A 26,916-nucleotide genomic window follows, 5' to 3' on the forward strand; every position below is an offset into this window, starting at 1 on the left:
ACGTTTCCCTCTGACATGCGCAGTTAAGAGGGGAAACTTTAAAGGTGTTGCGCTGGAAATCTAAACCAGATGTAGTAAATAGAAAACGATCTTCCTGATCCGGAGGGGCTCATAAATAAATCAGCATGCGGGAGAATGAAGTGCGTAAGGGGAATCTTCCCCAGCTGGGGGGTCAGGCCCCTAGGAATTGTCACTCTCTTGACGGAAAACCTAATGTGCCAAAGCAGTAAGTCACTCACAATTTGAACATTTTTTTCCTCTCAAACAACAGCTTTGTTCCCGCAAAGAATCCGCGAGAGCTGAGTCTGATGAGTGGTGGGGAGGGAAAGCTGTTTTTAAGAAGCAGACAAGCAGTTGCGTCATTTACGCGCAATGCCAAGAATCTGGTTCCTGCCTCACGCATCTCTTCTTTTTTTTTTTTGCGCATTCGAGGCAAAGCAAACCAAGATTGCTTCAACTGGGACATTGCAAGTCTGCTCTATTTATCGGACTTTCACTTTTGGAGCACAATGATTTGCATACAACGTGTCATAGTCAAATATAGTGCGCTCTTCTCAAAGCCAGGCGGTTGTGAAAGACAAGGAGCTGCACAGAACCAACGCAGCAGTTCACGAACTTCTGCTCTACTCTACGGCGGGATGGGAGAATGCTGCCACCAGAGAGTTTTTTCTCCACGCAATTTGGCATGGGGCGCAAAGGTTGCCAAGGGGACACGTGGTTTAGTGTAGCCTACTTCAGAGGCCTGACTACGTCCTGATAATCTTCGTTTACCCTGCGTCTGAAGATACCCAAAGAGTTCCTGTGGTGTCAGCCGTGCGTCATCCACTCCTGATTAGACTTCAAGTCTGACGTCGCCGATCTCCATTGAAGCAAAACCCTTCGTGGAATTTAAAGAATCAAACGCTGTTTTTATTACAAAAAAAAATAATAACACGCGGAGGTCTTCTTTTATGGAGCAACAAGTTGCCTTCAGTGCGTAATTTCCATCAGACTGGAGTTTAATCCATCGCACACGTGATCGACAAATCACTTCAGCTGCAAATATTTCTCATCTGTCAAAGAAAAAAAAGAAAATCCGTCCTGGACAGTCATCTTAAAAGAGCTGGAATCAGAAGTGGACCGGTTCCATGCCTCCATGCACCCTCTCCAGATGCTCGGTTGGCCAACGCAGGGTAACTTTGCGCGCGCGGTCCGCTGAAAAGGGCGCTCGGTACAGATGGGATCTGAATGAATCGGGCTGAGATTCTGTCCGTCCGCCTCCCTCAGACACTTGTATGTGTTTTATACCCCGCGGGCTGAAGGTCCTCCACGTCTCTCGGCGCGCATCGACTCAGTGGTGGATCTATCAATCACCGAGGAAGGGAGCAGCAAATGTCGAAGAAACGGAAAAGTCCGGTCGAGCGAGGCTTAGAGGACTGCCAACCTGCGCGAGGCAGCGACCAAGGTAGGATTTCCAGTCACAAGTGACACTTTCTGAGGCGAGATGTTACATTTCCTGTACATTATTTCCGTTTTTGGAAAATGTTTCTATAAGAAAACCAGACTTTATGTAAAAAAAAGACTTCCTTATCTCCAGCAGTTTAGTTTTTGAGTCAAAAGTTTTCTTTCATTTTATTTTTATTGTACCTTTATTGCGCGTGGCGAAAATAGATAAGACAAACATTGAAGTTAAAGTCTGTTGAATTTAAAGCAGGTCAAACTGGGATTGACTTAAGAAACTCCAGTTAATGATTAATTCAACATAAACTAATATAAAGTCATGAACTGGAAGTTATTATTTATGTACTTTGAACGAACCATTATTCTGGATGTTAATCATTCATCATTTGTTTTTATTTCTTGGGAATTATAAAATAAAATAGTCAATGACACAAGATTTTCTTCTAAAAGACATTTAATTGTTAGAAATTTTCCTTTTAGCCTCCCTTCTGTCATCGCCTCAAAACTCCAGTCTACTTCCTTGTTCTGTTTCAACAAATAGTTTTCCCCAAATATTTTACACTTCAAAAAGTGATTGGCTGAAAAAACATCTAGTGAGCTATTTCCTACATTATTATAGAATCAAAAAGTTACAGCTGAGGCTGATAAAAATGTCTCACAAAAGGCTGATGAGGTAGAAAACACAGTTTAATTATCAACAATTATGGCAGACAAATTTAGTTTTAGAGCAGTTTATGTTCTATTTTAGTTGATTTGTGATGAAAAACTACTTCTAGTTACTTTGATCCTATTTGTAAATTTGTCGATTATTCTTTCATCAGCACATCTGTAAAAACGACAACATGTTGGGGAGGAGTTTTAAAATCTTAGAGATGATCAGAAAGCTTTATGTTTGCTTGCTGAAAGTTCAAGTCCCATTAGCTGATGTCACACACCTGGGTGAGTGAAATTTGTTCTCCACGTTTGAAGCAGCGGTGAGCTGCAGACACAACGGTGCTCAGGAACCATTTGGTGGTTTAACACCTCTTTCCGACCCCCTTAAAGATCCACTCCAATGAAAATCATGTTTTAACATACTCTTGTGAGATTTTTCTGATGATGGAGGACATAAATTGAGGTTAAATTTGCATTTCTGAGTATTTTTCATTCCAATCGTTGAGAATCAGGAGCAGACAAAAAAATGAGCTTAATTGTTGTGTGGAAATAAGCTGGATGGGCCGCAAGGTCTCTGCTCTGCTCCATGCTTCCACTTGTAGAAAAATAGATCCATGTCGGTCTTGGTTTTTCTTGTCCAAGCTGGCATATGCCACAGAAACTGTATGGCTGGATAATATATTCCACTTTTGTAGCACCAGTAATGTTAGGTTTGGGGTGTGAGGAGTTATAAGCTGTCAGGAAAGCAAGTAAACAGAGGTCTCAGTAATGGGAAGGGGGGACGGTCTCACCCACAACTCAGATGTGAATTTCTAATAACTTACTGCCGCTCTGCAGAAACTGTCTTAAAAAGCAACATTGTTTTTTTTTTGTTTTTTTTTTTTATGAGAAACTGCATCATCATAATTAAAAGATGCTTTGAAAATATGTGATGGGAGTGGGACTTTAAAGAGTGTCAAGGAGGGAAGCATTAAATCCCATTTTTAAAACCCTTTGTATGACTTGACAGAGTATTTGAGCTCAAAACCTTCCAATCTCAGGGTGAACGCTCTTCCACTAGGCCACTGAGTTGAAATAGCATATGTAAAAGGAACATTTCATTGTCATATTTAAATTAGGATATTAAAGATCGGCCAACAGGTTACTGATAATATCGGGGAAAAATCCAACATCCTGGATCCTTCATTTATTCTTCACATCAGTGAAAGCCTCGTTGTTGCCAAAAAATACTGCAAACATTGAGAGGCTTCTTTCTTTTTCCATTGAATGTAAACTTTCAGATAAAACTTCTGCTCTTTATTTGGTTATCAATGTCCAAACTACAAATCATATATTTTTAAACTGTTGCTCACTTGAGTACTTTTTATCAGTGTTTATTTTTTATTTTTTAACTTTTACTATTATAAGTCTTTGAGTTTCCCGCTTGAGTTTACTACATTTGTTCAAAATGGGCGGCTGATGGAGTGGTTGACCTCTTTTGGGAAGGTCGCAGGTTTGGTTCCTGCCTTGTGTTGGACGTTTCCTTGGGGCCCTGAACTCCACATCGGTCCTGATGGTCTTGTTAGCGCCTCCCATGGCAGCTCCGCCACCATCGGTGTGTGAACGTGCGAGTGCATGAACGAATGGGACTTGTGACAGCAAAGCACTCACCGCTTAAAGGACACTTGAGTTTTTTCACCTCCGCTTGTTGTGTACTGTGTAAACCCAAAGACAGACACCGTATAAACAAACTGTGACAAACTGTTTTTGGAGGTCAGGTCACTTTGAGATTAAACACCATGTGGCATGTGGAAGTCTTAATCCAGTCATGGGGATGGTCAGAGAGACTTAGCATGAAAATATGAATCTGTTTTTTTCATCACAAAAGCTTGTCCCATCAAAAGTCAATCCCGATTTCATGAAATGGAAGCTTTCTTTATCTCCCGTCGTACAATAAATCATGCTAATGCACAAATAAAGCGTGCGTTTCAGTGATTAATGAAGCAAAACCAAAGACAGGTGAGAAAACTACCTCAGTGTAGTGTTTAATTTACTGACAAACACAAGTCTACCCTGCAAACAATACAAGGAAAACAGCCATGTAAGGATTTCTGATGTCAATGTGAGTTCCATAAATGATCTGTTATAATCCAGATTACATCATATCACTTAAGATGATTTCATTGTGCTCATACATGAAAAACACTTATCCCTGCATTGGGGAAAAAATGTTCTGATATTAATGTAAAGTACAGGTTTTTCCTCATTTAATAATCCTCTGTTTTGGGGTTAATATACACCTCATCCCCATGTGTGCTTTAGAGAAGCCCCGCAAAACCTGAGGGATCTACAGAGACCTTCAGACATTCTGGAAAAAGATCTCTGAGGTTCTTCTTGGTACTTTCACAGTTAGAGAACATTACCATCAGCATTGTTTTCCACCCCCTAAAAACTGTCAACAGTATTTCATTAGTATTATCAGTATTATCATTTATTTATTATTAGTATTTCTTTAATCGTTGTGAATCAGGAGCAGACAAAGAAATACAGTTTTGAAAAAGATGGTATTTGTGATGTGGAATATACTCTGGGCGGACCACAAGCTCTCAGCATTTTTGTTGCACCCTTACTGATAGGTTGGGGGTGTGAGGGGGCTGTTAGCTGGCGGAAACGCGTGTAAACAGAGAGCTCTCAGCTTCAGAGAGGGGGAAAGGGGCAGGCTTACAATAGTCCCGCTCACAACTCTGAAGCCAATTTCTAACAAACTCCTGCTGCTCTGCAGAAAATAAGTCCTAGAAAACCACAGATTGTTTTGCTGATGACAAAAAAAAAGACTTTTTGTCTCACAGAAGCAACTTTGACATCTGGAAAGAAAATGCAAAGTGTGCTGATAAAGAATACTAAAAAAGGCGATGCTCTTCTGTAAACATGATCCAAACTGGATCCAGGTTAATTTATCAAGAACAAGGAAGATGGTTACAATCGCAGGTTAACAACCCTTTTTTTCTTTCCAACAAAAAAATTTAATTTCTGATACTGAAACTGTTTTTCCCCAAAATTACAACTATTAATCAAAGACAAATTTTATGGGGATATTTTTTACTATCATAACATTTTCCCCATCCATCCATGCATCCATCCATCCATCCATCCATCCTCATCTTTTAAGCTTGAGTCCAGACCAGCTGGGAGACTTAGCCCGTTCTGCATGTCTTCCTGATGCCTCCCCCTGATGAGACTTTTTCTGATGATGGAGGACATTTATAAATAAAAAAAATTTTTTTTTAAATTGCACTTCTATTTTTCTTTTTTCAAATTGTTGTGATTCAGGAGCAAAAAAAACAAAAAAAAAACGTACATTTGAAAAAAGAGCTTCTTTGTGATGTAGGCGGACCACAAACTCCCTGCTCCGAGCTCTCAGCAAAGGGGAGTGAAAGGGGGCGGGGTTGCTCCATGCCAATGGTCCTGCCCACAACTTAGGGGTGAATTTTTGAGGAACCACTGCCACTCAGCAGAAACTATGTCCTAGAAATCAATACAGGTCTTTTTTTTCCTGCTAAAGATTGACATAATCATAATTCAAAGACTGATTTGAAAATAGATCTGATCTACAGTCTAGCGACTCGTCCGGGGTGCACTACGCCTTTGCCCAACAGTTGCCAGGACAGGCCCTGGTGACCATGTGACCCTGGAAGGGACTCATTGGGTAAAGAAGATGGATAGATGAACTGAATTGTGGGGAAAGTGAATCATTGCATCCCTTCTGCAGGCCTTTGCATATTATGTTGAAAGTGTCAAACTTGTGTTTTGCAAAATTTAGCTTGTTTAATATTTTTAGGGCTCTGAAGAAGAACACCAATGGGGGACCTTTCTGTGTGGAGTTTGCATGTTCTCCCCGTGCATACGTGGGTTTTCTCCGGGGACTCCCACCGTCCAAAAACATGCTTCATAGGTTAATTGGTTACTCTAAATTGAGCCAACTGACTGGTTTTCTGGTCAAACTATCGGATTTGTTGCTTCCCTATGGATACCTGTAAAAACATTAAACATTTTTACCAATTTTGGGCATTTTCCAGGAAAAAATGACAAATTTTGTTGTTTTTGTTGTTGATATTACATTTTGTTTGGTTTTATCTTGATGTCTCACAACCATTAGAGGTTAAAACTGTACTGTAGCACCAGTCACTCGCCCAACTCATTAACCATACGTCACAAGGAAACGTTACAAAATGGCCTCTACCCACTTGAACAATGAGGTCCTGTTCCTCCACAGGGCGGGAGATCAGCGTGGACAAGGCCAGGCGCGGCTTCGTGCCGCACTCAGCCGTTTGAGAGCATGGCTGCTCATTGGTCTGATTGCTTTGTCCTCGTAGATTAAACTGAAGCTGCTCCCCAGCGTCATAAACCTGCATGGCCCTTCACCGGTGCACCATGCGTGTCTATTTAGCTTGGCCTTGTGCCCACTCTGCTAATAGTGAGTGCTGCAGAAGCCGACACAGCTGTGCGCAACTCCTGTGACGCCATAGAGCACTTAGTGTGTAAACCACATTCACCCCCACAGGCACAAACACACACTCTCACATCCATCTTCTTTTTTGCAGCTTGTGTTTGAGCTGAGCTTAAGCCAGAAAACCACATGGTGGCCTCAATGTGTACTGCAGGGCCCCAAATGATTCCCGCCAGATTGTCCAAACTTCCCAGTATTGCTCTTTTTTTGGTCACTTATGCATACTTGACAAAGTTATTGCCATTCTAACCCTTGAACTTTATCATTTGACATGTCCGTGCAGATCTGTGGTTTTTTTATACAGGCAGGCTCTAGGTGGGGCTAAAGTATCAAAGGAAAATGCAGAGGCAAGAACTAAATGAATTCTACCAAAAACAATCACATTATTGTCATTATTCACACTTGTATCCACTAAAAGATTTCTTTATTTATGAAAACGGTGTTTTAACATGTTCTTGTAGCATTTTTATGATGACATATATTAAGAAAATTAAGTTTAAATTCGCCTTTCTGAGTGTGTTTTTACTAAAATCAGTGTGAATAAGGAGCAGAAAATAGCTTAAAGGTGTTATATAGAAGCTACTACTTTGGCGTGCCACAAGCTCTCTGCTTCATTCCAGTCTTTACTAGAACCGTAACCGTCATTGTTTTCCTCGTCTGAGCTGGCATGTGGCTCAAAACTCTACTGCTCGTCATTTTTGTTGCACCAGTAATGTTCGGTTGTGGTTGTTAGGGGCTGTAAGCTAGCGTGTAAACAGATGAATGATGGGAAGGGCTCATTCTACGCCAAAAGGTCTTACCTATAACTCAGGATTTTTGATAAACAACTCCTGCTCTGGCTCTAAATGGTTTAATCATAATTAACAGACCACTGGGAACACTTTGAAAATAGATTTTTGTGTTATTACTGAATTTATTCAAATATTCTTTGACTGAAGAGGTTAATAAGATCAAGTCAACAATTTATTTAGCCTAAGACGGGGTGAAAGACAAATTCTAGTGCCTGTTCGTGTGTGTAATAAGGAAGCCGTTTTGACGTCTGACTGCTTGACCGTCTTGGCTCACATGGACGTCTGCTATGCTGAAAGACTGACAGCTCTGTTCGTCATCGCAAACATTTCCCACCTATGATTAATGCTGACTTTGTTTGGCTTTTGATGATGGCTGCAAGCAGGCAGCTATCTAGATAATAATCCCAGCCTCTCCTTTCCTTTGGTTTTCCTATTATTTTAACATTTTTTTAGACTAAAATAGCACGACTTAAAAAACAAAAACGTTTTTATTCTGAATTATAGTTAAAAATAATTCTAAAAAGTTGAAATACATAAACTGTTCCATTAAATTGTAAGGATCTTTAAATGTAAAAAAAAAAAAGTAAAATAGTGGTGAGATTTTTTTTTTTTACATTGAACTCACTATAAAAGCCAGCACTAAGTGGTGTGTGTGTTGGAGCAATGATTTGATGTGGAGACAATGAGGTCATGGCTCAACCCTGCTGCTCGCCAAAGCACCTATAGGATGTGACCGCTGCCAGCAGAGCTGCAGCTGCTCTGGCTTTGCTTTGGGCCACAAACAGCCAAAACCCTGAAGCAGATCTTTTGCTCACTTTGTACAAAAAAAATCCTCTGCCCTTCCAGTACTGTTTTGACTGCACTTTGACAAGACTGCACAGTCAAGCGTTTTGAGCGGCTGCATGACGTCAGCAGAGCCAACAAGCAGCGTTTGTTTAGGTTTGGTTTTCCTGCCCCGCGGAGCTCTGATCACACACTCATCTTCATTCTCCAAAATCCTCCAGAAACACGGCTCTGATAGTCAGATCAGTGTTTCCAACGGAAATGCTGACCTATGAAAAAAATGGATTTGCATATGCAGGAGAGAGGCAGCTGTTGGTTCACCGTCAGGGAAATAAGGGAAAATTTTCCGTTTTTAATTTGCAAAAAACAGTAAATGGAAATTCATTTTTTCAAAATGGAAATGGTGCATTTGCAAGAATATATGGCAATAATAAAATACATTATGTTTCATTGGAAAGAAAAAGGATTTTTCTCTATTCTTAAAGTAAAAATTCCCTCTCTGGGGTTTTATCCTGAAGCCGTGTGTGAGCATTTCCCTGCGTCAGTGAGACGTGAGGCTACATTTTGCCGTGCATGTGTGCCTGACAGACGTCGAAGCAGGCATAATTTGCGCCCGCCCTGTGATGTGGAGGACATGAGGCCCGGGCGGCTGCTGTGAGTGGCAGCAGCAGCATCGGCTGGCCGAGCTTGCCCATTGGCTGCGGCTTTGACGCACAAAAGCTGCCTCCCCCAACCCCATCCCCATACTAACTGTACCACCACCCCTGCACACTTCTTTCATCACCTTTTTTTTTATTCATGCGCCTTCTGCAGTCTCCTCCGTGCTGCTCCACATTTGTGGCGTTTTCCCGTCTTGCACTCTTTGGTCCTCACTGTTGCGCCTCTGCCGTCTGCTTTTGCAGGAGGGGGTCTGAGGTCCTTTTTTACGGCGAGCTGCATCAGGGATCCGCTGAATTTGTCAGTGTGAGGCCATCACAAGCAGATGATACTTTCCACCCTTTTTATTCAGCTGCTGCATTGTAAATGTTGGATCATACCATTATTTCCATCCTGAAATCTGCACTGGTCAAAATGTTTAAGACTGAAGCAATTGCACATTTTTTGTTATGTATTGTTTCGATTATCCCAAAATGAAAAAGAAATAAGGGAGTTCAGAGTCAGCTAAAGCTGTTGAAAAATATATTGAGCAAAGCCAGAAATCCAATTTAGTTTTATTTTATTTTTTCAAAGGATCCCTTGCCCTGACAATACAGGTGGTCCACATGACCCATCAGCTTCCAGAGAAGCTAACCTCATGGTTTTCCTGTTAACGTTTAGTCATAGACGAGCTCTTCCCTGCAGACATAAAACAACAGCAACCTGCACACTTAATTGACCGTTAAAAGAAACATTTCTCTTCTTTAGGAATTATCTGCAAGGAGCACATTTTCCTGTTTTATTAGAGGTTACGTTTTTACCAAAATAGAATTTAAACTTTATTTAAATTTTTTTGTTTTACATTCTAAAGCATAAATAACTAAAAACACCCTGAACAGCTTGTTCTATTTTTGCAAGAAAAGGACAATTTTTACATGAACCTCCACTCCAACAGGCCTCCTACATCAGAGCCTGCGACTACATAAGGCTCTGTTTGCACGGAATAATGTAATTATCAGAGGGTGTGCCTGTAAATGACTGCGATGACTCTGTGGATGACTGTACCTGCACATTTGGATTAAATAGGACTTGTTGACTTGATTTGTTTGAACATGCTTGGCATGCCTCTTTCTGTGGAAGTCATTCAGCTGGAATGTGGCGCTGCATAAGGGAACATAATAAACAGCATGTTTTAATGGGGGGGCAAAAGTTCACTTTGTGTTCATCAGAGGGGACGTGTCGGACCCGAAAGACTGCGCGGACAAATCCAGATGGGATGATTGTTTTTTTGAATGTATAACTTCTGCTGGAAAAATATAAGAAAATAGTCTTAAATATCCTATAAATGCTGTAAATCCCTTCTTGTCTAAAAAGTGTATCTCATTAGCTGTTTAATAAACATTTTTGACATTAATTACCCCAGCTTGCCTTCTTGCCCTCTGTGCTTTTGGGCTGCTAAATAAGTTTAACAAGTCTTGTAAATTTTCCAAAGTAAGTCTTTTAATTCAGTAAATTAAATGTACTGAAATATAAAGATTTGGTTGTTTTTTGTTGTTGTTTTTTTGCAAGTGCTGATCACATGCAAGGTTTTCTCTTGTCTTAAATTTAGAACAAAAATGAAGGAAAAACATTTTTCAGTTCAAAGGGTAAAGATATGGAACAATCTAAAATTTTCCAGAGGGGTGATTGTCTAAACTTCAAACAATCACATCTATTGATCCTGCAGGTATTTTACATTGCAGGAAACATTTCCTGGTTGCAGCGTTTCCATATGTAAGCTGATCCTCTTTGCCCACATCAAGAGTTGATTTGGCTGTTTTGTTTCTAAGCTGTTTTACTGATTAAAATAATCATGTCTTGATAACGACAGATTTGAATCTCGTGACCTAAAAGATAATATTTTTCTATATTTATTAAGCATTTTTGCTTAAAAGTTGCCTTTAAAAAATCATATCCCTTTAAACATTTTAGCAGCTGGAAACATTTCTGAAGAACCTGGACTTGAAAAAAGTTCAAATCAGGACAGAAAATGTTGAAATATGTAGCAAAAATGATGCTTTAATAATTCTGCTTTACTGACTGAAGGATTATTATTTACATCAACCTGAATGGGTCGACACAAAAGTCTGTTAACAGACAGGGTGAGGATGGACTTCAGAGTAGGCAAATACTGCACCGTTGTTGTTTTGGACGCCGTTACATTCCCTGAAAACTATTTTCAATTTTGCATCTGCAACGCTTCACATTTTTGAGGAAAATATATGCACAAAACTAAACAAAAACATGTTCAGACCATATAGCTGCCTCATAAGCTGTGTTTCATCCAGAAAATGGAAAAATATCTCCAGAATCAAACCTGCCAATTTAATTTAGGGCTGGAGAATAGATTCAAAAATTAGCCCAACCTGTGAGCTTCTGCATGATGGGAATTTGGGTGGAAAAAAAGACGTTAAAAAAAAGCACCTATTACGCGCTGAGTTAATTATTAGGTAATATTCAAGGATTATTAAAAAAGTAACAAGATTTTCAAACTGTTAGCAACTTATTTCACTGAAAGAAAAGTCCTTTTTCAAAACAAGTTGTAAGAAAATACACTTAAAAAAATCATATGTTGGCTTAACATAATACATTTATGGAAAGTATTTCCATCCAAATCAAATATGTTTCTATAGCAATAAACATTTCTGTCGGGAGATCTGAATGCAATTATGTTGGTGCAACATCATTTTTTTATCTTGATGATGATCAAGGTGCAGTTTAGCTAGATTTGTATAAGTTATGGTTACAAAACTAGATATGATCTGACATCATCTTGTTGAGTCATCTAAACTTAAATTATAACGTTAGATGTCAATTAATTTTATGTGGTACTTCTCATAATTTAAATTTAAGAAAGTCCTGCTAACCCAGCAAAGCCAAATTGATTTAGATCAGTTATAATAAACTCTGGTTTCATTCTTCAAACACAGTGTTTCACATCACAAATGGGTTATCATCCTGTGCAGAAAGAAGTAAACATAACAGGAAAAAAATAACAAAACAAAACAGCAAAACACATCGATAAAAACCCACACTTAGGCTCCAATCCGCCCAGACAGGCAATGGGAATGGTATCCCAAAATTCCTTGCGTTGCCAGATCTGACAGCATGCCACAATGTGACCCTCACTACTTTATTTAAACATAAGTCCAGTTTAACTCCATCTGGTGTCAAGAAGACCATACAAACCAGGCTGAAATAATTCTGAGCCAACTTGAGTGTGAAAACACATTTTTTAAATTATTTTGATCACAATGCTGGGAGTGGGGTGGGGCGGGGCCACAGGTCCCTTGAAACGATTAGAGCCCAGTTTGAAAGAATCACCAGGTCATTTACATTTTTTTCTTCCTTTGCATCACTTTTTTTTTTAAATCCCAGTGTTTTACAACCGAAATGTGTGGGGGTGGGGGGGGTGGGGGGTGTTCTGGTTCTGGACCTCTATCCGGCTAATACGTTTTTGCCACCATTATCCACAACCAGGTCCCCCTCAAAAAATGAATCCACTGCTTCAGGCTGGATTTTGTACCTTACTGCCACCTTCTGTTCTAGATTGTATTAGATTTTCTATCCCTACCCATTACACAGTGGCGGTTTTTGATATGGGCGATGTGGGCGGTCGCCCAGGGCGGCACTTCATAGGGGGCGGCATTTGCCGTGCCCGATGCGTGCGTTGCACATATTGTGCTATGATATTCAAAGAGGAAGCTTGAAGCCTTTAATTTGAAATTGCTTCAGCTGCCGACACTTAACACTTTTGTTCGGACACATCAGACTCTTAAGAATGTCTTCATACTATTTGCTCTTCACACTTATGGTGCAAAAAAAAAAAAAAAAAAAGATGAAATAACTCAGAGTGAAACAACGTAAAACAGGCACATGAAAAGGAATTAGGCAGAACAATCACCGGTGCTCAACCCAATTTCGACAAAAGCAGGCAATGGGGATTATTTCCCACAATTCCTTGCTCTGACACGGCAGACCCGACACGCACGTGACCACCGCCCTCTGCTGCAAGACGCTTGGGAGTAAGTCAGTGTAGAACCGCCACTGCCATTACAAATGAGTTAGCAAAAGCTCTTTTAGTTAATGTTTAACATAATATAATAATAACATAAATTATGATGGTTTGGGTCAGTTTTCTTTTAGATATATGTTAAGTGTATACCAAATGTTTTCCTTGTTATAAGTAAAAAGAATTGTCAAAATTACTTGTATATTTTATTTTGGTAAAACTTCTGCAAAATAAGGTGAGATGTCCTGTACTTTTAAGACAAAATTTACTCTTAAAATTAGCGATAAACAATCATATTTGGGTATACTGCTCCGATAGTTGGAAATTATGTCTTAAAATAAGCATATTGTTTAAATAAGTATATGTTTCAAGTCAGTACATTTAATATGAATACATACGTTTGTATTTATCCCACCAAAAAACATCCCATTTTAGGTGCTATAACAGCCCATCTATCTTTATTTCTAGACCAAATAAAATAAGACAAAAAATGTACACATTTTAGGATAAAGTTGTTAAAAATATTTGTAAATTGTAAATACATTTTTTTTATTAGTGATATTACTTAAAATAATATATTTTCTAGATGCATGACAATATTTTTAAACATTTATTGTCTTAAGCCAAGTTATCATATAATACTGAAAGGTTTCTTGTCATTTTTTGTTTTAGGTGTAAAAAGACATTTAAATTAGACAAACATATTTGGTAATATTTATGTTTTTACAGTGTTTAAGGAGGAAAATCATATTTATCAAATTTGACCCCACCTAATAGAAAAGTGTATTGGTAGGTAATGCATTCACAGGGTTAATTAACTTGGAATATTCAATGAAAATTGCATTAATTAACAATATTTTGAGCTTTTATAAATTTGTATTTCATAAGATACAAAAAAATGTTGTTCCAAGAGATGATTTTGTTAAAATTTATGCTAAAGATTTTTTTTGAATACAATAAACACAGACAGAACTGAGCATGTGCACTGAGATCACATGTTTAAGCGCACCAACCACAGAAAGGTGAATCACTGAGCGGCTAAATAGTGAAGAGCAAACAGGGAAATTAAACTTGTGTACATAAAAAATTTATTTGTTTGCTCAAATCAAGTTGTCACTCATTTGAAATTAGTTTTCACTTAAACTATCATTTCCGTGTTCAAATAGTACTGTGTGCTCAAAATCCCCCACAGGGTATTAACGCTCATAAATTCAGATTTGACAGAGCAGGAAGTGAAGAAATTGTTTATTTCCAACTGTCAGGAGGTTTGTTTGGGTAAAAGTGTGACTTTTGACCAAAAGAAACCTGTCAAAAATGAGGTACTTTAGTTTGAAATGTTGCTAAAATAGGTAAATAAAAGACAAAAAAGGGTCATTTTTACCGAAAGTTATGACAATTTTTTCTAACAAAACAAAAAAAATTAACTAAAGAAATAAGAATTACAAAAACAAACAAATGAACAAACCCAACATATCACATAAAGAAACACATTCCAAAATAAAAAAGATGGCAAAGGAAATGTAAGGATGGACGGACCGACAAATGGACAGACAAATGCAGACCGATAAATGCAGTTTCAACAGGGACCAAGCCAGTGTCCTGCTTGTGCTGGACCGATATAGACATGGGAAAGGGTTGCATACCCCTCCCCAAACGCGATGGTCTGCAAAAAACAAAAACAAAACAAAAAGAAGCATAAAAAAAAATAAAAAAGAAGCAAACTAACAAAAAATAAGAAGCTACGAAATTTGAACATAAAATAAAAGACAGGAAGAGCAACAAGGCCGGATATAGACATGGTCAGGTTGGGGGCAATGCCCCCCTAAATGCGATGAATCACAAAAGACAACATAATGCACAAATAAAATAAAAATAAAAGACCAAAATAACGTAAGGATGGACAAATGGACAGACATAAACAGGAAAAATAAATAAATAAATGCAGCCTCAGCAGGGACCAAGCCAGTGTCCTGCTTGTGCTGGTCCCAAGCCGGGTAAACGCAGAGGGTAGTGTCAGGAAGAGCATTCAACATCAAACTTATAAAACAGATCAAAGGGGAGAACAGATATAGATGAACTTGTTTGGTGATAGCAGGTTTTCTGCGCATTTAGGGGCTCAGGGAGATAAGTCACCCCAAAATCTAAGCACACCCTGATATTGCACCTTTACCGCATGGTGGGGCTGGGTAAATCCAGGTATCAAGTGTCAGATTCACAACAGTCATATGGCTGATTAGACATAGGCTACAAATTCATATCTAACTGCATTTATAAAAAGTGGTTCTCATGCTATAGCGTTTTAATGGTTTCAGAAGGTTTGTAGAATTCCTATTAAGAGACAACAATGACATGACTCTTTTTCTCTGATGAAGCCTCTTGTGAAAAAATAAAAATAAAATGCGTTTCATAACTTTAAGCGAAAACAAAGATGTCATGTTTTCTCTTGAGGGCGTCTGAGGGGGAAACAAGCCTTTTCCTGTGGGTCTGTACAGTCTGACAGCGCTTAGTCAAAATGGCAATAATGAGGGTTGCAGGGGGGCAGGTAATGGTGTGCCGCGATATGTTATTTCCATGAGCTTAAATTATGCACCCATCTCACATTTGTCCTAATGGATCACGGTGCAGTGACGTCCATTGACGTCACGAATCAGATGAGCTGCACTGCGGCCGCATGCAAATCCGAACATGGCAGGGCTTTGTGCAAATAAGGACCTGCTTTTTTACTATGGCATTTTCCATTTAAGTAAACAGAGGCAGTTATATGCTCTTTGGTTGTTGAACTAGTTGCAAGCCAAGCTGTGAAGATGTGCATAGCTCCCTCAGCCCCCCAGGGACCCTGTATTTTCATGGGCCTGCTTCTGACGTCAATGCTCCGGCTGTCCTGTGGATTGTCAGAACAGACTATTCAGTTGGGGGAGGGGACTGGAAGTCTCTGTAGTGTGTGTGTGCGTCTGCTGCATTTGATGCGTGTAGATGTGCTCCTGTGTGCCGTTGCATGTGATCTGTAAATGGTTCACTTGCATCCATGTGTGCACCAAAAAAAAAAAAAAAAGCTGGTACAATGGCTTGAATCTGAGATGTGCTTCAGTGGATGAGGTCTTCTCACGTGGAGGGGAAGGCTGCAACTGCAGCCCTCGTGTCGGGCGACGCTCGGTGCACATATCCGAAAGTGTTTGCAAAAAGCAGCCGAGAGGAGAGAACAGTCAAGCTTGGCTGCGGACCGCTCACCCGTCGGTCAGCTGTTGATCTCCAGCTCTTTCACCCAGCGGCCGCAGGAGCCTCACATGTTTGACAGACCCATCCCTCCTTAAGTGAGACTTCAACCCAAAGGTTCAGCCTTTCTGGGCTGTGTTTGTATCCATCGACAAACGGATCTGGGAATTGACGAAGAAAAGAGGCCAGTTCATTGAGACCAAAATAATTTTGTTTTAGCGTTTTTTTTTCTCAATGTTAAAAACAAGGCTAGAAATACGTCAGAAATTTCTAAAATTGGAAAATTTTCTTGAAATAAGCAGCAACAAAAAGGCCAATGGGGAAAGAAAAATAATCTTACCAAAAATTAATGGAAAAAAAATACTACTCACTATAACATGTTTTCTTAAACTAAAATTATGCTTTCTTGATAAGATTAGTTTTCTTGCAAGACAAAAATTAAGAGAACTTTTCTTTTCTCTTGGAATTTCTTAAGATTCAGTTTTTGCAGTAGCTCTTTTCACCGTGCGAAAGTCAAAAAATAGGGCAAAAGTTTACAAATCTTGGGAAGAAAACCACAAAAAATAGTAAATTATCAGTCCGTGCAGCAAGTCATTTTAATTATCAAGTAATCAGATATCAAAGGAGTTACACACAAGCATTCAAGTAAGCATTTGCTAGTTGGGAACAAATGGTTTGTACTTTTTTGAGTTTTTATGAACAGTAACACAAAAAAATAGTGTAATAAGTGGAAATGACTCATTTTAGAACGAACGTGAACAAAACGAGAATCTTATTTGGACAGTGCTGATTTTGAGAAGAGTTTGGAAAGGTCTTAAGCAAGGAAAAGTTAAAACAACTGAAAACCTGCTCAAATATCCTTCATGTCTAAAAACAAAGTTTAAAATCTTTGCAAATAGTCTGCAATAAAGTGAACATGAGAAAGCTTCGGCGGCAAAGCCCTCCTCTTCATCATGCATTTGATGAAATCTAGAAACCTTTTTCAGTTCGTTTCTATTATTTAACACTGAGAGAAACGGTTTCCTTAATGAAACATTTACCATGAAAAACATGAGGAAATAACAAAGATGCACAGTTTGGAAGATCGTGGAAAAGCTCCAAATTGAGATAAAAATAATATTTAGACATCATGTTTAAACAATATGTACATATATATTCCATTACGGAAAAAATCAAAACTGGATGGAGCCACTTACATCTTATAATGATTTCATAGTAAAAAATAGTAAATAAAACTAATACAGCCAGTAAAATAATTTAGGATTATGACACCATGACTATATATTTATTAGCTAAAATGATTGGGTTAGACTGAAACAGGTTTACTTTATTATAATGGAAGCTGTGTCACCATCAACAGTTGGCATTTTCAGGACAGTTGTCTTTATTTTTGTGTGGATTTTTTGTCGACTTTGCATCTGCTGTGTTCACTTTAGAATAGTCTCTTTTTTGTCCTGCATTTCAAATATTCTGGTGTTTGGTTTGAACTTTTCTGCTCTTTCTGCTTGTTCTCAAATTGCTTTTGAACAAGCAAAATTTTTCCACCAGATGTTAAAATCGGCATCATGTCCTGTTTGCACCTATTTTCTTTTAAAAGCATTCTCTTCTGTGTGTTTTTTTAAAGCTGAGAATCAGTTTGGCAAGATTGTTTTATTTAATTTCTATTTTTTGTTAAACTTGCAATAATTTATTAAGACATCAAATGACAGCATAACAATTAAGTTCTCCCTTCGTTCAGGAGCAAAATAATCTGTGAAATGTAGGAAATGTCACAGACAACAATCTATGAAGGCTACTTATCAGGGACAAACTAATATTCAGGGGCAATGCAATTATTTTGTTCACTTTTGTGAGATTACTGAGCAAAATGCATGTTTGTCAGTCATCAAAGCAGTGTTGTTTACCTGCTTTGTGTCCTCAAGGGATCTGTCAGTCAATTTGGATCAGTGCTGATCCCAATAAAGCAGCAGATTTCTGCAGAAACGGAGGAGGCTGTGCTCAGTTTGTTTCACTCGTCTTGTCTTTTTTAAACAGTTGAACGATTTGGCAGCAAAAAGGCGACAAAAGGCTCGGGGAAAACGGAGTGGAGGGAAGCTTTGTCCGAGCTGCGGCGCCTCGAAAAGGATAAACTTTCAGAGATTGAAACCAAACAGTTTTGCCCAAAACAAGTTCTTCCATAAACTCAGTCACCTTTGCAGAAAATGCAACAATACCATTAGAAATATGAGATTTTTACTTCTGGTCTTAAGATGATTTGTAAAATCTGGTATTGCGATGGACAAAAACAAGTTATTCTTCTGTTCCTTTCATACTTTATGTCATTTTAGACTAGAGATTCAAACTTAAAGACTTACTGCTAAATAATTATTTCATCTTTTTTGTTTAATTAAGCTGTCTTTTATGCTAATGTGCTACTGAAGAGCTGATAGGACAAATCATACAATTTCTTCCATTAAAACTATGTAAAAGAAACTTTTATTTTCCCCTTTGGCCTTTTAACTTGATCAAATCGATTTGCAAGATCGTATTAAATATTTCCCTGTTTTCCCTACATTTACTGACCTTTCTGCTCTGTCTGATAGAGCAACACGATGCGGTGCGTGACCCCTGGAAGTGCCAGCTCCTCACGAGTATTGGAATGTCAGTAATTGATAGTTAGTCACACTTGCTGACGTAGAACGCCACAACTCCCACACCTCTCTGTCTCGATATGATCAGTATGTGATGCTGCAGCTGCGAGGCAGTCGCTTTATGCTGTATCATGTTGCAGTCGAAGCCTTTCAGCCGCTCCGAGCGCAGACGGTACAGGCGCACATCTGCAGAGGGACACCAGGAAGGAAGCCCAGTTTCTTCCAGTTTGGAGCTTTTATTCTTATCCGAATCTACTGCTCAATGTAAATAATCCAGATGAACAATAGAATATTATGAATAATTTGCTCATTGTGTCAGGATTGTTTTAGCTGGCTCTTCTGAATAAAATATGGGTTCTTGTGTGTCTTCAGTAGATTAAGTCGTTGCTGGTTTTGAAAGTCAAAAATGTCCTTTAAAACACCAAAGAAAATGAAAAAAATTAAACTTACAATCATGTGGTTAACCTAGATTAATAAAATGATATTTATGCAACTATGTCATGTTAGATGTTTTATATTTATTGTTGGTTCCTAATTTTACACAAAGATGTTTATCATTTGTGCCTAATATTATTTAAAAAAACAGCCTGTAGGTTAGTTTTGATTGTTTTAAAGTATGTCACCTATAAAGCTGAGCTGAGTTTTGCAAAAACTGCGTGATTTGTGTGACCGTGGAGGTCGTGGTTTTCCCTCCGTGACCGCTGGAAACGTGGACAGCGCTGGGCATGAAGCTGGTCCCCCTTTTTAGCAGCCAAATTCAGAAACAGGAACAGCAGCTCTCACACGTCAAAAGGGAGCTGGCCAGACGCGTCAAGCGCAGTCGCAGAAAGAAATACCGGAAATGAAAGTCCGCAACATTTCAGATGAAAGTTTTGCTGTTTAGGAAAAAATACTTTTTTATGAGACTATACGAAACATGTGTAGGTTTGTTGCCGTTTTTATAAATTAAACTTTAGTACTGTTCTTAATTTTAATTTGATATTAGATTAAGCGTATTTTGTAAGTGGGTTGTACCACACGTGTGTTTTTATTTTGAAAAGTTACCAGTAGCGCTACATTGGAGTTGATGCGCTCCCCGCCCTCCGTGTGTGTATGCGTGCGTGAGCGTGCGTCACCGTGCGTGGATGCCTCTATTCTGCTCTGCTCCTCCGTCTGCTCTCCGCTCAGTCTGCTGCTGCACTTCCAGAGCGGAGCCACCACGCCGGGGAGGCGGACCGACTGAAGCTAACCTCGGCCAGCGGTGCTGGGTCATAGCGCTGGTGGAGGAGGGGGGGACCCGGCGGCGCAGCGCTCTCCCTGCCACCAGCCTGCAGAAACCACCACACTAGCCCGTCCTAGTTTTGCTTTTTATTATTATTATTTTTTAATTCTAATTATTTTTTGACCAAGTTGCGGCTGCAGAGGCGCACTTTTTCTCCGAGGCTCTTCTCTTCTTTTGCGCTCATATCCGACATGGAAGATGGTCCGTCTTCAACAAGCTGTTTCAGAAGGTTAACGGATTGTTTCTTGGGCACAAGTAGGTATTTATTCATTTTTTTTTAACTAAAAGTGAAAAATGCTTCAAGGTAGACTTGTGCAGGAGTCGGGCTCAGCTGGGATGTTTGATCCTTCAGGCGTGGAGAGAGAGTGCGTAATTTCCCTCATCTGCCTGTCCAACTTTATGAATGACAGCCCGACGGCTGATGGAGATGGGTGGGGACTCCTGCTGTGGGGGCCAGCGCGGGACTGGAGCTCAGAAAGGGGGGGTTTATGTCTTTTTAGGATCTTAAATGTCACGCAGAACCTTGGTTTTGGAGTGTTGGAGTGAAGCTGGTCTGCTGTGGAAGAGGCATCCAGCAAATCATGGCAACACAGCCAGGAGATAAACAAAAGAAATGCAAAAAAATCAACATAAAGAAAATATTATTTGTAATTTATTAAAACAGCTGAAAAGAAGCTATAACTTTATCAATTCTTATGTTTATTTAACTAAAAATAAATAAAAGTTCACATTTTTACACTTCTTAATGAACTAAATTCATCTTTTAAAGCACTCACAACTGTATTTTCCTTCAGCAGAGAAACAGAAAAAACACATTAGTCTGGAAATATTTATATGTAGTGTTGCTTTCTCATGCAGGTGTTTAAACTTCAGAGCTCATGTAATTCATTTGCTGGCGTTCTGTGATTGTAACCGTGTCTGTGCACATGAATCATGTCTGCTTGCAGCTGTTTTCTGTGGCACCTCCAGCGAGCTTCATAAGGGCAACCCTGCAGTAATGGGTTCGTAGAGTTTGAACCCCGGGACACAGAATGATGCCAAAGTAAACACAGCTAAAAAAAAAAAAAGTGCAACTATGTTGGTTTACTGCCCTCATGTGTTACTAAAAGAAGGACAAGAATGTCAGATTTCAGAAAGCTTACGTCCTTTAAGAATTGACAAAACATCCTCGGATATGTGCGGCTCCAGGTGCTGGAGCCAGGTGCTCCACTTTATTTTTGTGTTTGCTTTTATTTTGAAAAGCAGTCATTTTTGCAAATCATTTTTTGACTATTTTTTTTGTTAATCTGAGAATGTGGTTTTTTTTTTTGTTGTTGCATAAAATTATCATTTTATCACAAAAATAGTGTATTTTACCTGCTGGACTGTCCCATCCTGCAGGAGCAAAACCCACTTCAGCCTGTCAGGAACGCCTCACACTCCATTTGAATTTCAGCTGTAAATCACTCCGGAGACGTCGTTGCTCCGGGTTCAGCAAAATGCATGTGTTTGTGCATTAGGAGGTCACGCGAGGTCAGCCCCTAATGCGATCTGTCAGGCATTTTCAAACGCAATTGGTTATTGTCGAGTTGAGGGAAGAAGGCTGCATTGTCAGACAGGAAGTGCTCACATTAGAGATTTCCTGCTGCACCGCATGGCCTCCCTGACACTCCGAGGTCTTCTCCCAGCGCAGCCACTAAATATATTAGAGTTTTTGTTTTGTTTGGACTTTAGGAACATGGATTGTTTTGCAGTTTAGGGAATGGTAATGTGTGGGGTGAAAGACCTGGGGGGGGGCGCCTCTTTTCGACTGGTTCTGGTGACAGAGCTTCTAAAAGAACACGGTTCTGGAGATGAAGCAGGGATCTGTGGTTCTCATTACTGAGTCCCCACAGGCCCCTCTCTACACATCAGCCCACATGTGGAACGGTTGAACACGAGCCTCATTTTTTCCTTTTTCCAGGACGAATCCATCTTTACGTGTCATGAACGCCGGAGTGACAGCTGTTATCGGAAATGCCCCAAACAGTTTATTTTCGGTGAAGTTTACCCCTCATGAATGCAAATGCAGCAACAGAGAGAGAGAGAGAGAGAGAGAGAGAGAGCTTCACTGGGGGGCCTGTAGATGGGGGGGGGGGGGGGGGCTTATCTGTGTCTCAGTCTGCTGTCTGCAGCTGTTTATGTTCTAAAGTATGCATGTGGAAAAGATGCATTGAAGTGAGAGGTGTGTACGTTTGAGGACTACAATTGATGCGGCTGTGTGTGTTTGGGGGGGGGGCGGGGGGGGGGGGGGGGTTGTAATAGTGTTCAGATCCACACTGACATATCATTCTCTTAGTTTGGGACCTTTGGTGTTGATTTGGCCCAACCTGAGCCCCATGCAGCTCTCTTACCCCTCCATTGAGCCTCTTAAAAATGCTAGAGATGTGACAAAATATGAAATGACCTACTTAAATTAAGCACATATTCTCATCTATACCGCACAATAGCACCTATTTGTCATCAAAATGATGGCATATGTCATGTTATTCCTTTCTTGCAAGTAAATCTGCTGCAGGAGGATCTGATTTGACACAGGATGTACTTTATTTTGAAAGACAACTGTCAAGTGCTGCTATCAATAGTAAAGAAGATACTCTTAATAGAAAAACGAAACACTTTTACAATTCAATGATTGTAAAAATGTGAAAACTGGACCAAATGGCTCCTTAAAGGTCGCTGACCCCCGGTTTAGCCTCTGCGGTGACATGAGCTGAAACGTCCTGCACTCTCCCCTACACCTGACGGGTGGTACGCTACCTGCACACTGGACGCCAGCGTTTTCGTAGATAAGAACCTCGTGCTCTTCCCACCTCCTGGCGAGGAAGTCTCTCTAACCCATGCGGCCAACAGCAGACCCCCAGCCTCCCCTCTGTTCTGCTTCAGTCTCATGTCAGGAAAGTGAAAAGTAATACCTTGGCAGCTCGCCCTTGACTCTGTGCCAGGTGGATGGCGCTTCCGTAGAAGGGGTCTTTTCCCCTCGTCTCTGGAGTGCTTTTTTTTTTTTTTTTTTTTTTTATCTGTGTGTCGCAGAAGACCAACGTCTTGTTCAGTGAACGCTGTCGGGGTCAGGCCTGAGCCGTAGATAGGGACTCTCAGCTGTCTGATAGGAACGCTGTGGAGCCTCCGTTTAGGCCCGGCCCTGAGCGTCCGAGCACGATGAAGAGGAGGAGAGGCGAGTGAAGGCTGGCCCAGCTGTGCTCAAAATGACCCTTTATTCGATATTTTATAAATAAAAGTTAAAAGGGGATCAGATTTTTTTTTTGATCCTTCAGCCTTGTATGAAAAGCTGGAAAATACTTTTATTTTGAAATTCCGGATGATTTTACATATTAAAAACTATAAAACTAGGCATCTGATCTGCATTTAGGATGCTATTTGGTTCAAAAATGTGCAAACTGATTGAATTTATAATCAATTTCCTCTTTTCCTAAACATTTTTTGACTGTATTGTCTTAAATCTATAGCAAACTTGCACACCGGGATGTGAAATTTCAAATGTTTTTTTTTTTTTAACAAATGTACTACTCTAGACCTAGAACACATACACTGAAAAAAGTTTCTAAATTAAAAAAAGTCAATGCGTCTGATTTTACAAATTCTTGTAGATAAGTGTCATAAATATACATTTGGAGCATTTAGGACAACAGATGAATCAGAAAAAAGCTCCTGTAACTTCACTGTTAATAAACCTTAATAGAACTGCATGGAAAAAAAGTAGCTTTAAAAGGTTTTCTCTTTAAAAAGTCCTTAAAAATGGATGAAAACCTTTTTTAAGTTGTATCGTTATGTAACTGGTGTAGCTGGAATTATTCGAACACGACAAACTCAAGGCACACAGAAAAATGTCAACATTTATTTTCTTTTTATAACGCTAATTTTCTGCAGAGTTTTAAGAGTCCTGCTGCAGGTTCTCTTCCTGCCTTTGCCCGACTCCTCTGCGTTTTTGCTGATTGGTGTGTCTGAAAGGCGCAGATGTTTCTTTTGTTTCTCAAGAACACAAGTCTGCAACCCTTAACGCTAAAAGATCGAAATGGTCTAGTTTCTTGGTGATCAAAAGTCAAAGTTACTGTTTAGAAAACAGCTCTTTATTTGTGATTTTGTGACCATTAAGCTGCCCGTTTATAACATGTAGCTTATTATAATTGCCTATACATAACAGTTCTAACTTACTTTCCTTTTGAGAGGCAGCGGCACATATTACTTCCTTTCAAAATAAAATACATCCTGTGTCAAGTAAGATCCTCCTATTTGCAAATCCCTGCTCTAAAAGTTATTTTAAATGATCGGACAACACAAAGTAAAATCAAGGTGGACTCAAAGTCCTGTTGGGATAGATTGAAGACAAAATACACGAGTGACTCAGATCTTTATTCCAATGTTGAGATACTGGGAGCACATTTTGTTGGAAGTGTTTTACACTCTCCTTATAAAATCACAATGAGCCCGGTTAATAAAAAACAAACAAATGGAATTTGACTTTCAGGATTTGAACTTGTTCTATAGGACCTGAAATTCCACTTGAAGTCCAGCAGCTGGTGCTGCCTCTGCAGAGGATTTCCAACGTGCGTTGGGTCCAGAAAAAGGTGTTGTGTCGTGAGCGGAGCTGGGTTTGAGGGTGCACAGACCCAGACAGACTGTTTGGCCTTCCCTTCCTCGTCCCAGGGTGTGGTGTCAAGATAAGTGTTATGCAACAATAGCTGGCTGCATGAATGCAGGAAACCCAAGTCTTAGTCAGCTGCAGAAAACTTCTGCGCTAAGCTTCGGTCAGAAGCCGAAAGGCTTCAATCTCACCACTGTTTGTGGAACTGCGGCTGCTCACTGACTCGGTCTGTTCTGCAGAGCAGAAGGAAGACGTTACAAACTTCTTATTTGGTGCTGCATTCACAAATTCTGCTCAAAGTTTGCCAGAACATCCGTGTGACTAAGTCTGACGACCTTTTCTGTTCTCCTTCTAATTTCGGAACTTTATTTTGTAACTCTGTGAGCCTGGCTGTTGGTAGGAGCAGCAATTTAACCTGATTACTTCCTGCCTTTAAAATGTTTTAAACACCGAATAGAAAAAAGAAGAAAACAGCCTCACACTTTCAGTAACTTACCAAACAGTTCAGGGCATCTTTTAGGGACTTTTTATGACTTAAACTTTTCATTCTTCTGTCAGAATTAATGAAAAAATACTTTAAACGCAATATTTTAACTAAAACACAGTTTTGACTTCATTTAAAAACTTTCTAAATTGAACAAAATTTAAAGTAAACTTCTTAACTTTAAAATTTGATTTATAGTCACAATTCATTGTGGTGCAAAAAATTTAACGTTTTTCCACATTTTATTGTAAAGACTGCAAAAAAAGGTCAAGGAAAAGCAGTTAATTTAAAAGTTTGTCTGCATTTCCTTAAGGTAGAGGTATTTTTCTTGAAAAGATTGCTATAAAGTCAAGGAAACGCAGATAAAGTAAAAGTTTCTCCGCCTTTTTCCTTTAGGTACAGTGACTTTTTTTGCAGTCTTTTCAAAAAAACGCTTTAGAAAATGATCCTTTGGCTCCCCTACCTTTTCATAATTAAACGACAAGTCAGATCTGGATAAACCTCAGCGGGTGAAGGGGCAGTTGTGCAAGTCTGAGCTGGACATTTGCTGAAATGTTTACTGTGGTCAGGCCAATCAGTGCTTGTTAGAGGTGCATGCTGGGTACTGGACTAATTATTGCATTGTAATGGCTAGAGCCATATTTACATACACAGATCTGGCCCTTGTTTGGCTTTTTATTCCATCCAGCAGTTATTTAGTTGTCTGAGCAGCTGTATTGTCGTTTCATTAGCAACACATTGCATTATGGGTTGTTTCGCCTCATGTTATGTATTGAGATTTGCCCCGCATAAATGCACTGCATCTCCTTGCCCCTGCTTTTGCATCCTGTTCACATTTCATGATAACCTTCAGTTTGTTGAAAAGGAAGTCGTCCTGATTCTTGACAAAATAAAAGTTTGCGTTCTGCTGGCGAAGGCTCTCCTTTGGGCGGCTCCAGCAGGGTTAACCCTTCTGGACGGCAGCATGTGGGCTCCGCATGGCTGCAGGCTGCAAAACCCCCATCCTCCTGTCGTTTTTTCTTTGGCCACATCAGGTTGAGCTTTGGCTTGAAAGTGCTAACAGAATCCAAGGAAAAGTTTGAAATGTGCAAACAGGGTTGACAGAAAGTCAACTAATGACAGAAATATAAAATAATTTGTTTCTTGTCTAAAAATATGAAAATATGTTGTGTTATTACCATGAAAATAAGTTACATTAAGTTTATCAAGTGTTTTTAACCATAACCCTCGTTTTTTAAGTTTAACCAAACTGTTTTAGTTGTAGACTTTGAATGTAAAAAGGAGTTTTAAATGCGTCTACAAATATTTTTCACAGTTTTTTACATCTGTATAACTTTGTGATCGAGGTAGAAATATTCAAGGATCAAAGTGAAACATCAGTTCTGTTGAAAAAAACATTTAAACAGCATTAAGATCAAAGTTATTTACGGTTATTTTCTTTGTAATCATGAAAGTTATATAAAAAAAGGTTCAATATGAAAATTTTTAAATAAACTAATAATTGGTATTTTTATTTTGTTACACAGCCTTTTTTTTATTTATGAACCATTAAAAGTCAAAAATCCTTATTCTGGGACATTTCTGATCAGATTTAAGAGGTTATTTGCAGATTGTAGTTATTTCCTTGTCCTTTTTTAAAACTAAAACAATTAAAATCTTTTTTTTTTTACACATAATATATTATTATCTATGTTTAAGGTTATTTTCTACATACAGCAAATTTTTTACTTTAATTTAGCTATTCTAAGTCTTCTTGGAAAGTAAAATCTAACGTCTTGCATGAAAACATTTCTTCACCTTATTTAAGTTAATTTTTTTACGTTAATGTTGTTGGTTTTTACATTTATAAAGAGTTAGAAATCCCTC

General features: G+C 39.2%; 1 protein-coding gene across 15 annotated transcripts in view; it reads left to right on the forward strand.

Moving 5' to 3' along the window:
- Positions 1-698: 698 nt before the first annotated feature.
- Positions 699-26,916, forward strand: part of pde10a (phosphodiesterase 10A) — a 56,286-nt gene continuing 30,068 nt past the window's right edge. For 4 of the 15 annotated variants that reach the window (XM_023963184.2, XM_023963185.2, XM_023963192.2 and 1 more), the window contains exon 1: positions 825-1,444. In XM_023963184.2, the coding sequence (XP_023818952.1) occupies positions 1,372-1,444 (73 nt within the window). In that variant the 5' untranslated portion in view covers positions 825-1,371. Of the gene's footprint in view, positions 1,445-19,738; positions 20,201-26,916 lie in introns of those variants that run through there. The other 11 variants (XM_023963186.2, XM_023963188.2, XM_023963190.2 and 8 more) reach the window with 7 other exon arrangements.

The sequence above is a fragment of the Oryzias latipes genome, chromosome 15 (genome assembly GCF_053564925.1).
Source record: "Oryzias latipes strain Hd-rR chromosome 15, Olatipes_Hd-rR_3.1".
NCBI lineage: Eukaryota > Metazoa > Chordata > Actinopteri > Beloniformes > Adrianichthyidae > Oryzias > Oryzias latipes.